This window comes from Photinus pyralis, unplaced genomic scaffold, assembly GCF_008802855.1.
Source record: "Photinus pyralis isolate 1611_PpyrPB1 unplaced genomic scaffold, Ppyr1.3 Ppyr1.4_unclustered_Scaffold4554, whole genome shotgun sequence".
NCBI classification, from domain to species: domain Eukaryota; kingdom Metazoa; phylum Arthropoda; class Insecta; order Coleoptera; family Lampyridae; genus Photinus; species Photinus pyralis.
Window position 1 is genome coordinate 1 of NW_022171610.1, and position 15627 is coordinate 15627.

At 41.2% G+C, this 15627-nt stretch overlaps 1 protein-coding gene across 1 annotated transcript; it reads right to left on the reverse strand.

The window, feature by feature from the left end:
• Positions 1-8840: 8840 nt before the first annotated feature.
• On the reverse strand, positions 8841-11147 carry LOC116182306 (reversion-inducing cysteine-rich protein with Kazal motifs-like). Its single transcript, XM_031502829.1, has 4 exons — positions 10959-11147; positions 10664-10910; positions 9672-10614; positions 8841-9598 (listed from the first exon to the last, which is right to left on the reverse strand). The coding sequence occupies exons 1-4, from the start codon at positions 11130-11132 to the stop codon at positions 9541-9543; spliced, it is 1422 nt and encodes a 473-aa protein (XP_031358689.1). The 5' UTR covers positions 11133-11147; the 3' UTR covers positions 8841-9540.
• Positions 11148-15627: the final 4480 nt, after the last annotated feature.

Here is a 15627-nt window from a genome sequence, read left to right on the forward strand (position 1 = left end):
TTAGCACTTGTCCGGTCATTAGTGATTTCAATGAAGGTAGCAAGTCAGCATTGCACAAGAGGGGGTCGTTTTCTCGGAAACGGCCGGTCGTGCCGATGGATGTTATAAAGCACTAAGAGGCACTAACAAAGCACTAACGATGTGATCATGTACCGTCGTGAGTACTTTTAATGACCGTGCTGATTTCGCGGACCTCAATATATTGGCTTGGCACAAATTAATTACTGTGTCCTTGAGGTTAGGGAGCTAGTAGGAGAAAAGGCAAAAGCGCGCAAGACGTGGCACCTGTCCAGAGGTCCAACAGACAAAACCGCACTACACTGTCTGAATAATAGACTTACAAAAGACAAAAAATGAGACTGTAACTACTATACAGTAACGCCACATGTTGAGCAACGTACAAACTACGACTGGTCGGTAAGAATGCAGTGAACAGAGCAACAGCGCCGCCGCGTGCACAGTTGACGTTTACGCTCCCCCCACCCAAGATCAAAAACCTTGTTAAAAAGGGCGCCATCCGCCAGCAGAATTTATTCGACCTCACCTCTCATAACGAGGAAGTCTCCTCCCCACCTAACTACTGGTACGTATAACGTAGGAATGTCACTTCCTGTATATTGCGATACCACTGCTGGCTGAACAGAAGCTCACTTGAGGTTACCATAGCTACGACGCTCAACGGCAGAATCCGCAACTTATGCGACCATCGCCCGTTACGGCAATAGTAACAGCGTTACCCCCAATGTCGAAGCCAACTCAGAGCAGAAGTCCGATGGAACCCTGCACCGTGACCCCATAAAGTTTCGTACACCAGTCACGTACCCCAACCTGTAGGCAGTACCCACTTCTCCAACCCATGGAGAATAGAATAGAAGTTCCAACTTGCCAAAGTACAATATAATAATAATAATAATAATAATAATAACCCCTGTGGGTTCGGGGATAGAATAGGCCCACTCTCGCCCTAGAGATCGTAAAAGGCGATCAATGGGCACTAAAGGTGGCAAATCCAACCACCTTTAGTACTTACCTACCCACTTTACTTTCCAACTCCCACGCCCATGTTCCCGACTCTCCTACATATACACAACACGCAGGTGGATATTTGCTTACGCGAATATCTTGAAGAGTGACGCCTTCACGTGTTCCTAGTCACCCCATATTCTCATGAAAATGGAGTTTAAACAAAGCCTCGGAAAAATGCCGCTACCTGAGGAGCGTCAGGGCACGTCTGGAGCTATCGCTGGGCGTTGCAGCATGCGAGCCGATAGTGACGAGTTGGTGATCAGGCGGCCGCTCGTCGGGATACCCGAAACCTTTACAGCCGAAAGAAGACCACGAAGACGACAACGACCACTTGAAGAGGACCACCAAGAAGAAACCTTTGTGCCTGCTTCTCAACCGCTTGTGGATGGGACCAGCGCAAAGGAAACCTCCAAAAGACGTATGAAATGGGACGAAGGGATGAATCGCTTCATTTTCGGTATGTATCTGGAGATCACGAAGATGGAAACGGACAGGACAGCATACAGAGGTAAACTATATCACGCGTTCATTACACAATACCCACATTTAGCACACTTAACAGAACAACGCATTGCAGACCAACGTAGAGTTATCATTAAAAATACACTCCTTACATTAGACACACAGGAACAAATCAGGCACGAAATTGAAGCACTACTCAACACAAACAACACACTCACCGTACAAGATAATACATCCGTTCTAAACAACTCTGAAATACAGACATTTGCGACACTGCAGCCATCGATAGATACAAATAATCACACGAACCAAACACTCACATCCCTTCAAAAAGAATTCGACAATGCATTATTAGAATTCTCAAACACTGACCCAACACAAAGACCACGAATACCTAAACAAAGTCACACTAAAAATTACGCACACTTTCACAAACATTAAATGACCACATTTTACCAAATTACATTAACGATAACACAAGCTTACATCAACTACACTTTGTTGTGTATTGCGGTGCGGTTGCAGTTTCTAGATGCAACGGTGCAAGAATAGCAATAAACAAACAACAGCACACAACAAAAAAACGCTCACCCCCGGCCTGGGAAAAACGCCTGGTAAATCGCATCGATGACATCAGACGTGACTTAGGTCGGATTACACAATACATACAAGGAACTCGTTCTTCAAAACTAACACGACAAGTACAACACATAACTACAAAACTAAACAATCACACCACACGAGAACAAAATACAAACTATAACGAACATAGAGATACACTGACACAAAAACTATCAATATACACAAACCGTCTAAAACGCTATAGGGAAACTGCAGATAGAAAGCGCCATAACACACAATTTAAACATAACGAAAAACTATTTTACAGATCACTAACACAAAACAGCACTAATGAAAAACTAATACCACCATCTCTACACTCACTCCAGCAATACTGGTCTGACTTATGGACCAAAGACATTAAACACAATCCACAAGCCCCGTGGATTACCACAGAAACCACACGTACTGAATACATTACCCCTATGAATAACACAAACATCATTACAACAGACATCATTCAAACTATTAATCACTTACATAACTGGAAAAGTCCAGGCATTGATAACATTCACAACTTTTGGTGGAAATATTTTACCTACACTCACTCTTACCTTGCGGAACAATTTACTGAACTTCTTAATTCACCAGATCGCACTCCTGCATTCTTTACACAAGGTATCACTTACATGCTCCCAAAAGACAACAATACGCAAGACCCATCTAAATATAGACCAATTACATGCCTTCCTACAATATACAAAATCCTTACATCATGCATTACAAACAAAATATACCAACACTGTACTGATAACAACATTTTATACGAAGAACAAAAAGGGTGTACCAAGTATTCCAGGGGCTGTAAGGAGCAACTCATTATAGACTCTGTTATACTTGAACAATCCAGACATAACAAACGAAACATACACACTGCATACATTGATTACAAAAAAGCATTCGATTCAGTACCACACTCTTGGTTACAACAAGTACTCTCAATATACAAAATCAGCAACAATATTACACAATTCCTCAATTACATAATGTCATGTTGGAACACTACGTTAACACTTACACTAAACGACACAAAACTTATTACCGACCCAATACAAATTAAAAGAGGAATTTTTCAAGGCGATTCTTTAAGTCCGCTCTGGTTTTGTCTTGCTCTTAATCCACTTTCATATTTGTTAAACACTACTAACTTTGGGTACAATATTTAACACAACCACGAAATACATCACAACATTACACACCTGTTTTACATGGACGATCTTAAATTATACTCTTCCACAAGCTTAAAACTTAATCACCTTCTACACATTACCGAAACATTCTCACGTGACATACAAATGGACTTTGGAATCGATAAATGTAAAACACAACACATCACAGCTGGAAAAAGACAACTTTTAGATTATGAGCTAGAACAGGGTAATTTAATAAATTCCATGGACGAGAATGAAACATATAAGTATCTTGGTTTTCAGCAAAACACACACATTAAACATACGAGTATAAAACAAACACTTATCACACAATACCTACAAAGAGTACGCAGTATACTTAAAACAAAATTACACGGTAGAAATACAATCAAAGCTATTAACACTTATGCTACACCAGTGCTTACATACTCTTTTGGGATTATACGTTGGACAAATACAGATTTAGAACAAATACAGAGAAACACACGTACACTATTAACAAAACACCATATACATCACCCTCACTCATCTACTATACGACTTTACCTTCCTCGTTCGGAAGGAGGTAGAGGACTTACAGATATAAAAATATTGCACCAAACACAAATACACAATTTGCGACAATACTTTTATAACAAAGCAGATACTTCAGTCCTACACAAAACAGTAACATATGCAGACAAATCTTACACACCACTTAACCTACACGAAACTAATATACTCCCACCTCCATCCAAACTTACATACATCACAAATAACATACAGACATGGAACCAAAAGCCGTTACATGGACGATTTCCGCAAGAGGTTAGTCAGGATTGTGTTGATTCTATAGCAACGCACACTTGGTTGTCTGAATGTGATATCTTCCCGGAGACTGAGGGTTTCATGTTACCAATACAAGACCAGGTCATTAATACACGCAACTATAAAAAACACATACATAAAGATAAAACAGTGACAAATGATTCTTGTCGACTCTGTTCACAAACATCAGAAACAATCCAACATATAATATCGGCATTGCACACGACTTGCACAAACTGAATACAAACATCGACACGATCAGGTAGCTAAAATCATACATCAAAAATTAGCACTTAAACACAATCTCATAACAGATAAGACACCATATTACAAATACACGCCACAGATCATACTTGAAAACAACACACACAAATTATATTGGGACAGGACACTACTCACAGACAAAACTATCCACAATAATAGACCAGACATTACACTTATAGATAAAACGCAAAAATCCATTTGTATTATAGACATTGCCATACCCAACACTAACAACTTAACTAAAACACATGCAGAAAAACACCGCAAATACACCGATATAGCTATCGAGCTTAAGACGCAATGGAGAATGAAATCTACTGTTATAGTTCCCATTGTTCTTAGTGCTACCGGAGTTATACCAAAGACAATACACCACAATTTACAACTATTAGGTTTAGACAAAAACACATACAAACATTTACAAAAAGCAGTCATTATCAACACATGCCATATTGTTCGTAAATTTCTAAACATAACACAAGATATACTACATACACATATGATCCACAACGTATACATGTAAACAACAGTACTCGCTCACAACACGGTACACAACATACTGTAATATCTCCACCTCTAACCCAAACAAACACACAAATACAACTTACCGAACAAACAAGTACAACAAATGATACAACATATACTACATTCAGAGATTCACCTCTGAAGCAAACCACATTATCACAACCCATTAGTATTCAGCCCAAACGCAAAAGCCTAAACAGCACTTTAGACTCACAACATGACACACAACATACTGTAATATCTCCACCCTTAACTCAACCTACCACACAAACACAACTTCCTGAACAAACAAACGCAATAAATACAAGTAACGCAACATGCACTACAAAGACGCCCTCGCCCAATAAAGTTACACGTCCTAGCACAGCTAAAAAACACAATACTCTTTCCTCTCAGAAACACACCTCGTTATCACAACCCACTCGTACTCAACGCAAACGCAGCAACCTTAACAGCACTAGAGGCTCACAAAATACCGTAATGTCTCCACCAATAATGCGAGCAACAACACAAACACAACCTCTAGAACAAAGAAACACCATAAATACAAGTAACGCAACTTGCACTACAAAGACAGGTCCGCCCAATAAAGTTACACGTCCTAGCACAGTTAAAAAACACAAAACTCCTTCTTCACATAAACACACCACGTTATCACAACCCACTCGTATTCAACCGAAACGCGAAAACCTTAACAGAACTACACGCCCACAACATACTGTAATATCTCCACCAAAAATCCAAGCAACCACACAAATACAACGTCAAGAACAAAGAAACACCATAAATACAAGTAACGCAACATGCACTACAAAAACAGGTCCACCCAATAAAGTTACACGCCCTAGCACACTTAAAAAACACATAACTCCTTCTTCACATAAACACACCACATTGTCACAACCCACTCGTATACAACCGAAGCGCAAAAACCTTAACAGCACCACAGGCTCACAAAATACTGCAATATCTCCACCAAAAACCCAAACAACCTCACAAATAGGACCTCAGGAACAAAGAAACACCATAAATACAATTAAAAAACACAAAACTCCTTCTTCACATAAACACACCACGTTATCACAACCCACTCGTATTCAACCCCAACGCAAAGCCAAAGAAACACTTACACAATAAACTCTATTTAATAAAATTACAGGAATTATTATAATGATATTTTTGTTTTGTTTTCTTCTTTCCTGATAGCGTTGACTATTGGGGCCATTAATAGCTATGTTGGTAAGTATGAATTACATACTATCCCTAGATTTCCAATGTGAGTGTGCGAATATTATTTTATTTTTTATTTTTCTTTAGAACCCTACATAACTTCACCAGACACAGACACTAATCGTTACTTGATTTTAATCCGTGCGATTAGTTAACCAGGCTAGACCTGAGTTCTCACAAGAAACACCGACAATAATAATAATAAGGTCCATCCAATAAAGTTACACGCCCTAGCACAGTTAAAAAACACAATACTCCTTCTCAGAAACAACCCACTCGTATACAACCGAAACGCAAAAACCTTAACAGCACCACAGGCTCACAAAATACTGCAATATCTCCACAAAAAACCCAAGCAACCTCACAAATACGACCTCAGGAACAAAGAAACACCATAAATACAATTAAAAAACACAAAACTCCTTCTTCACAGAAGCACACCACGTTATCACAACCCCCTCGTATTCAACCCAAACGCAAAGCCAAAGAAACACTTACACAATAAACTCCATTTAATAAAATTACAGGAATTATTATAATGATTTTTTTTTTGTTTTGTTTTGTTTTCCTCTTTCCTGATAGCGTTGGCTATTGTGCCCATCAATAGGTATGTTGGTAAGTACGAATTACATTATCCCTAGATGTCCAATGTACGTGTGTGATTTTTATTTATTTTTTTATTTTTTTATTTTATTTTTTTTTAAGGACCCTAAATAACTTCACCAGACACAGACACAGACACTAATCGTTACTTGATTTTAATCCGTGCGATTAGTTAACCAGGCTAGACCTGAGTTCTCACAAGAAACACCGACAATAATAATAATAATGGATTTTATTGATTAGGAAAAAAAAATGGTTCCTACACCATAACCAATAGGTTCAGGGTCAGATAAACCAGTAGGTTACCTGTTCTTCCCCCTGTACCCCTAGACACATAAAGAATATATTTATACACATAGATTCTACGAAATAAAACAATTAGCAGTTCAATTTTGATTGAAAACAAGCACAAATCTACTAAGTAACTACCTACCAACAAAGGAAAGAAAAACAAAAACAAAAAAACAAAACAATAATAAAATTATGTTAAATTATGCTAAATTTCGCTCTCTGATTAATAATTTTTTAATTTTCCGTTTAAAGGCATCTTCGGACACGGGCAATAACTGTCTATACACCGAATTATTACAAAATTTGCAGATGTTAACTGAAAAAGAGCGTTGAAACATTGCTAAATTGTGTATAGGAATGGAAGCTAAACCCCTGTGCCTCAGATTTAAATGATGTACATCGGTCCGGAAGGTGATTTTATCGTACAGGTACGGTGGTATCTTATGAGTTACACTTTTCTAAAAAGTGACGAAGCATGCAGTCGCCTTCTTTCCAAGATATTCAACCAACCAAGACGAGGTAAGGTGTGCGAAATTCTGTCATATTTCCTGATACCGAACACGAAACGTAAGCACGGTTCTGTACTCGCTGAATTCTGTCACGGTCTTTAGCTAACAAACATGGACCATATGGATATAGTGAATCAAGAAGTGACATATTCAGTTAAACAAAACCAAGTCTGCCTACAACTACTTTTTAAATAACAGGGCAGAGAGTGGGGCCAGTCCAATAACCCTCAATGGATAGCATGTGCCTAGAGCCAAATGGGTAAAATATGCCTGAGGCTACTCCTACATTGCCCCGATGCTGCCAAGCCAGAGACCGACCGTGCCAGACTCGGCGCTCCCACATTGCAGCTAGTTTTCACCAAAGCTTCCATGCAACTGAAAGAAAAAACGAACCTGTTTGATTGATTGTCAGACCAGTTCAGACCCGACTCTCCTCCCCGGAACGTGCACTGGTTTCAATGTAGGAGGGGCGACGGTGCGTCATGTGTTTGTTTTCTTCAGACCCGCGCAGGCCGTCTGGTCGGGAGAAATTCCGCTTCCAATATAGGACCGGCCTAACAGGCGGGAACATGTTATAAAAAAGAAAATCGAGCTCAACAACGAAGTGGAATTCCGTCCTTAGAAAATAAACGCCAAATCTGCAAGCCAGTGTTGGGACCTATCTTGAGTATTGGGTGGTTGTCCGCAGGGGTCGTGCCTTGAACCGATTCTGTGGATTGCCATGATGGATACATGGTTTTGGTGTCATGGGCGGTCTCGATCGCGCAGTGGTATCGACGCTGGCCATCATATTTGCTGATGACCAGGTATGAGTGCTGGCGGGCGTTGCAACCAAAAAGGTCGAGTCTGGTTGGCGGTTGGTGTAGCATGTGTGCGAGGCATGGGCACAGGCAATTACTTTAGTAAGTGTAACATCAGCAACACTGAATACATGTTCATACCGAAGGCAAATGCTATGCGATAAGAAGAGGCTCCAAATAAAATCGTCTCCTAGCACCAATAGTATTTTACATTATTAGCCAGGTAAGTGAGTTTTTATTGGCGATAGGAGAAATTGACTGGCGAGCCTGTCATCTCCTAGAGCCAGTAAAAACTATTACCTGGCGTATAATGTACAATATTTTATTTGTTACTCATTTGTAAACAATAGTAAACGTAAATAATTAGTTCTTAAATTAATCTTGAAGAAATGTCTAAAATATCATGTTATCCATGTAACAGAGACTTCGCATTAATTCTGGCCAATGAAATTACTAGATTACTAACTTGTAAAATTTTTACACGTCAGCTGTCAGTTTTACAAGTCAATAGCGTTTAAAGATGACGTTTACCCGTTTGCGTTTTGTCTTGTTAATCAACGTTTACAACTGAGTAACAAATAAATAAATATATTTGAGTCCAGCTATGCATTACCGCTACGGACTAGGGAGTGACAGAGTCCATAAATACGTAACACATAACATATATTTACATGCACTAAGATCTACCATATACGAATCAGAGGTAATGGTAAGGGCGTCATTCCTCTTACGAATGACTACAGCTTATAACACAACACTAACGTGGACCTTAGAAATCCTAACCAACATTCTTCCTTTGGTAACAGGTACGGTAACGGGTATCAAAATTGAGAAACCGGCGGCCCCTACTGACAGGGTTCATCACGCCGGAACGGGTTTATTAGGTTGCCTTACACCCACGAATTTATGTCAACGCTTCAAAAACCGAACAATCCACAAATACGGTGCAATCATTGCAATTAGGTCCTGTACTGCACAACTAAATAAGATCCATAAACCTGTATACGGCAGGAGTAACCGTGGCATTTATTTAGAAAAAAACGCCTTGGAGACCCCAGAGTCCGCAGATACCACGGCCCGCAAGGGAGATACCACATGAAACCTGGATATTCCAAATTCTAAAGCTGGAGTCAAGGAACATATACGAAAAGATATAGAGGCCCACAAGAGCCGATCCTCTCTCATTCACTTAAAATACGTTCAAAAATGACTTGAAAAAATAATTTGAAAAGAGTCAAATTCGCATTATGCTCAAAACTCTAGTATTAAAGTAGCCTCTTCATTTAAACCGAGCGGTATGACGTTAATACTGGAAAACAAAAGAACGTAAAATTGAATAGTTGTAATAACTAGTTAAATTAAGGAATAATTATTTAACATACTTTGCCAAACTAGACGACGGATAAGTATTTCCATTTCTACCACAAACTGGGATATAGTGTGGAGGATAATTGCACGGCAAAGTCGTAAATGTGGAATCATTTCCAGTAACCGAATTAGCTTGGCACTGCTTTTTCGTGCAGATGTTCTCTTCAGCGTAGCAAGTGCAGGTGTTGCACTCCTTGGTGTAGACGGACCCGTGCTCCTTATACTCTCCATTGCCGACCACGCACGGATTTAGAGGGACACAAAGAAGGGGTTGGCACGATTCTATTCGTCCCTTGTTGCACTTGCAAATTTGGAGACATCCCTTCGGATTATTCGGCATGGGTATTCTGACGAAAGTGCCGTCTGGCACCATGTACTCGGACACCTCCCCCAATTTGCAACCGGGCACGCACTTGTATGGCGAACAAGAGCTTCCCACACAATTTCGGTTGACTATGCAGACCTGATCGGTAGCGCACGGATCCCCTTTGCACGGCGACGAAACTTGCCCGCTCGGCGTTTGGTACACATTATCAGCGGGTCGCAAATAATTCTGCAGGGATATGCAGGAGACGTCCGGGTGTTCTGGCGACAGCTTATCGCAAATCGACTCGGGCGTGTGCTCCAAAGGTACGGTCGTCCAGTCGATGCAAAGCGAAATAATATCTAGACAAATATCGCGACAGATCTGATTCGCGTGTGAATGTCTAGAGCACGGTTTGATGTGGAGAGTACACGCGACAGTCTTCCACGTGTTGGGCGAACATTCCGAAATATTTTTGAGCGGTAAATTAAGTCCCGGTAAGCTCAAGTCGTTTTGGCTATTCCATATCGTGACGTCATTCCTAGCCGCTTCGTCCGCTTGGGGGGTGCACGAACGAAACAGCTCTGTCGGCCGATTATTGAAGTTCGTGCAAAAGCTGAGGCCATCGCATCCCAATTCGCACGGTTCCTCGACTAAAAATAAAAACGTGGTGTACAGCCGGAAATTTATTCCACCACAAACCTTCATCAATGCAGTTGCGCAGCGACTCTTCGGTCACTTGGCTCAAACATTTCAGATGAAATTGTTCCCAAGACGTCGACCAATCCTTTCTAAACGTTTTCGAACACAATCTTTTACAGTGGGTTGTTGTCGCCTTCTGGCAACAGTGCCATTTTGCCGAATCCATTCCTACTTTTTCTATCCGCGACACTTCGACCGATGTAGCTACCGTGTCGTCCGATTTGAAGAAGCATTGCCAAAATTGATCCTAAAAGCATTCGATTAATTCCTAACTTCAAACTACTCTCAGTCTTACCTGCAGTAATGGAAGGCCACAACCACCCAGTTCCAACATATCGATCGCCTCTTGGTGGGTCACTGTGGTCAGGAGCGCATTTTTGCAGGCTTCTCGGCATTTGCTTTTGTTGGATTTGTCGCAACAGTGGATTTCTGGAAATTCAAAGAATATTAACAAATTAATCTGAAACATTTGCAAATTACAAACTGAGATTAAAGGGTTTTTGGACATAAATATCGAGGACCCAGAGCAAGATCTTCGAAATTTCGTACACATTAGCATATAATGTATTACATTATGTCGCAAAAGTCTGCATCTGTTCAATGTACGGTAGGTAAAAATGAAAGGACAGCGCTTTATGTCCTCCTGGTAGCCAGAGGAAATTTTCCATACATTTTCAAAATTGAAGAGGCATTTCTAAAAATTTCTAACATATCACTTCTTTTCATTTCTAAAATGTGCTATACGTTTCTGAAACATTTCCAAAATTCTTTAAGAATCCCTGAAACTTCCACTTTTCCAACATTTCTAAATGTGTTTGTTTTTAGGAGAGACGCGTTTTCGTTGTACGCATACCGGTGATGAGGGCACGTTGCTGGAAATGCTCCCTGCTAACTTTATAGACCTAATTTTTCCATTTAAGTTAAGTTTAATGCATTAATTAACATTAATTAAAATCCATTTTTTACAAGAAACAGTAATTTATAAAGCCCACTGCTAAAAGCGTAAATAGGTACAGTAGATTAGACGGCAAAGCTTACTTGAACCAAAGATCATACTTGAACGTATCCCTTCTCTTTTTATCTTTCTTAATTGCAAATTAAATTTTATGGGAGACTCTTGGCCACTATTTTTTGGTTTTTGAAGACCTTCAAAAGCCCCCAAAAGCTTTGAAAGGCTCCTTGGACGTTTGAGTGGGCCGGACCGGCTCGCTGGATAGCCGCGCCACACTGGATGGTGGTGGTGGCCGTGGTGAGAGTGAACTTATGTTATGATGAGCGAGCAGGTGGTGGAGTCAATAGTGACTCCACCACCTGCTCGCTCATCCCATGTCGCCATAGCGCACGTATGATGGAGGAGTGTGCCACGGTATCGAAGGCCTTCCGGAGGTCGAGGGAGACTACGTTTAGTGCCTTCTCTCCGCATGTTCTACCTCGCAGGTACGAATCCAGTGCGAGGGTGTTGACCATGATGCCCTCCGGGTGTAGGAAGCCGCGCTGGAGAAGATAAAAGTCCGTCGCCGCAGTAATGCCCCTCGCGATGATGCGGTGGAGGAAGCGCTGAGCGCTGGGCGGCGGACCCTATGGTTATGGGGTCAGTCAGGTCCCCGTCCTTCGGAAACACGACCGTTCGCGAAGCTGTCCACGAATTTAGCGTGAAGCGCCGATAGAGGATGACTTTAGAAAGCACCTCTAGGTGGTCTTGGTAATGCTATCCGTTTCGGGTGATGAATTCCTCTTCGGGCAGCTTCGATGAGGGAGCGATCTTTTCCGTACAGTTCTTGGGCCTTCGCATAGGTTACGGTGCGACAGTCCCTTTGGTGGCGGGAGTTTCCGTTGGTGGACTCGGGGTTTCCTCCTCTGGGACGCAGGAAACCTCAGGGATAGCCGGCGGTCGGTAGCGTCCTGCAGCTCGGATAGGGTGCCTGACATGGCCCAATGGAGGAGCTCCCTGGTTTTGTCTTCCTGTGCGCGCCTATGAAGAAGGAGCAGGCGCGACAGGAAGGAGGCGTCTTCCTGTAGCGCGGCGGGAAGGTTAAGACGCCGCGCGCTGGCATCCGAAGCTGCAGGAGTTGCGTGTGTCCCCTGGGAGGTAGTCGCGGTCGGTGGTGGTTGCGTCAAAGATGGCGAGGAAATAGCCCTTGGGCTTTCACGAGGCGGGAGGGCCGGTGACGGGGATGTCGGGCTCTCGTAGAGGCCCGCTCGTATTAATTCTCCCTTAGGCGAAGTGGAGATTGGCCCGGCCCTCTTCCTTTTGGCGCCCGCAGAAGTCGGGATGACGATAGATCAGCATTCCTTCATGTACCGATTCAACGAGGACTTCAGAGCGGCGTACGAAAACACGTCCGCACGCCTCGACGGTCGGCGGTAGAGTAGGTATCTCTACCTCATCTCTTCCTGCTCTCTACCCGTTCTCTACAGTCTCTCTACCCGCTCTGTACCTGCTCTCTACCTCCTCTTTACCTGATCTTCTCTACCCGTTTTCTATCTTCTCTCTATACCTACTCTCTACTCGCTTTCTACACGCTCACTACATGCTCCTACCATTTCTCTAACTGCTCTCTACCCGCTCTCTATCCACTCACTACCCGCTCTCTACGTGCTTTCTACCTTCGCCCTACCCACTCTCCACCCACGCAATATCCGCTGTCCACCAGCTCTCTACCTTCTATCCACGTGCCCTCTATCTGCTTTCTACCCACTCACTACGTGTTTTCTACCTGCTTTCTACGTGTTGTCTGCCCTTGAGAGGATCCACCCTGTGTATCATCCTACGATGATTAATACATTTTTGAGAGTTGGCAATCACGCAATTTGTAAAAAGGGTAAAGCCAGAGACTTGTTATAACTAGACCGCGCGTAACGTAGATTTTACTATAAACGCCTGTTGTCAATATAGGATAGGCAACCAACTGTTCATTGCGGGGCAGACGTACGTTCTGCAGCTTGCTTTAGCCATGTTTATTCTAAATTTTAGTAGCAAAAAGAGATAACATACAGCTGTTAACTGTTTTAATCGAATTTATTGGTATTTTATTTGAAGTAAATTGATATATAACTGCCTTACTCTAGTCCTAGTTTGATTTATATGTGTATTTTGGTGGTGAACACGTATGGGAAAATATACTCTTAAAACTAAAGTTGTAAGTAGTAAGATATGATTATTTAGCGGATTTTGATTCAATATATGCCTATCCAAAAACCCAAATGGGCTGTAACTGTTATTTATTTTTCTTAGACTGCTGATAACCATTTTGTTTACAACGCGGTGTGGTGTGGATTGAATGAAAAACCTGAACACATTTTCAGCAATTTGGCAAATTTTTAATGCATCGCTTGATACGTGCAACAATCCTCCACGATTTTTTCTAGTTAAAAGCTTTGAATGACTCTCTGATGCGAATATCGCATCTGCACATATGGAACATTTAACAGACTTACCTATTTTTCTTGTAACAAAACCTGAAATATACTTAGTACCAGTAAGTACTTAGTTACGTCTATACCTAATAGACAAATAGGTACTGCCGTTGTCTTGCTGGTAAAGGATGTCGAATAATAGTTCTACGTTATTTTAAGTGAATGGGAAAGTCGAAAACGCTCGGTATTGCATTATTGTTTAACACCTTCGTAGGTACCTTTCTAAAATCGGCTTCATTCCCCGCAAAATGCATTATGGTGGGAGTAAATTTTTCTCTTCGAATGGCTCTGATCCATTGGCCCTTTAAACTTTTATCCGTTGAAAATCAGCGTATTATTTAAAAATTTATCGACAGAGTACATGTTGATAGGCACAAGTTAACCTAAGTTTATTGGTTTATTCTCAACAGAAATTTATCTGTTCACTAATTCGAGCTAATCACGAGAATGATTAATGAACGGAACATCTAAAATATCAGCTTATTTCATTATATTGCATATCATCTCAGCGATTTTTGCCCCGCGGTGCATTGTGTGTTGCATACTGTGTCGACAACACCTTAGATACGTTAAGCGCAGTCTAGTTATAGCAAGTCTCTGTGAGAAAACGAAAAGTTAGTTTAAAATAGCGATAAAAAATTTGCTGTGGCTAGCCGTAGCCTACCGATAGAACTAGCCGTGACACTCATCCCCACTATTGCGTTGACGTCACAACTGACGGCGGTCGTCATATCGACTTTTAATGTAATTAATTCCAAGTAACTTTTATGTTAACTTATTTTTTAATGTATACTTAAATTAACTGTAGTCGAACAGAATAAGTAAGAAAATGCCAAATACGTGCTGCGTCCCTGGTTGCAAAAGCAATTATAGTTCAAGAGACAAGGTTCCTTACGGTTTTTCGTTTTCCGAAAAATGAAGACAATCACAAAAAGTGGTTAAAATGTATTCACCGGGACAATTTTGAAATTACTAGTTACTCCAGGGTTTGTATAAAGCATTTCTCCGACATTTTCATTATTCGGGTAGACAAGATGACTAGATAAGACGATACAGTATTAACAGTTCCACGAGACCAGATTAAACTTGCCGAAGACACGTATCCCACCATTTTTGAAAATCAGCCATCATATATGAAAAGGATGTAAATGATGAGTAACGGGAAAATATAGACTTTTGCAACTACAAATGACCGAAAACCTGTAGTCTCTAGGTGGTCCAGGGGCCGAGATCTCGATGGAACAGACAGATAGGCAGACGACGGAATAACTAGCACATAAGCGTTACCTCAACTTCGTTGTGTTACGCTAAAAAAGGCAGATGTGTGTATTAGAATGTTTAAATTTTATTTGTTTTCAGCTCGGTTTTCAGTGAGTATTTGTTGTTTATGTACGTATTTAATAAAATGTTTGCATAATAACACGTGTCTATAATTAGGAAACAACATATAACAATCCTGCGGCTCAAAATAAGTAATTACTAAATGTTTTCGCGTTAAATGAGTACGCACGTGAATCAAATTGCATTTAAACACATAGTATCGCGTT

Coding starts and splice junctions, on each gene's coding strand:
- LOC116182306 (XM_031502829.1), bottom strand. CDS start 11,132: ATGTTTCAGATTAATTTGTTAATATTCTTTGAATTTCCAGAAATCCAC. Junction 10,911..10,958: donor GTGGCCTTCCATTACTGCAG/GTAAGACTGAGA, acceptor GAATGCTTTTAG/GATCAATTTTGGCAATGCTT. Junction 9,599..9,671: donor CCGTCGTCTAGTTTGGCAAA/GTATGTTAAATA, acceptor TTTGTTTTCCAG/TATTAACGTCATACCGCTCG.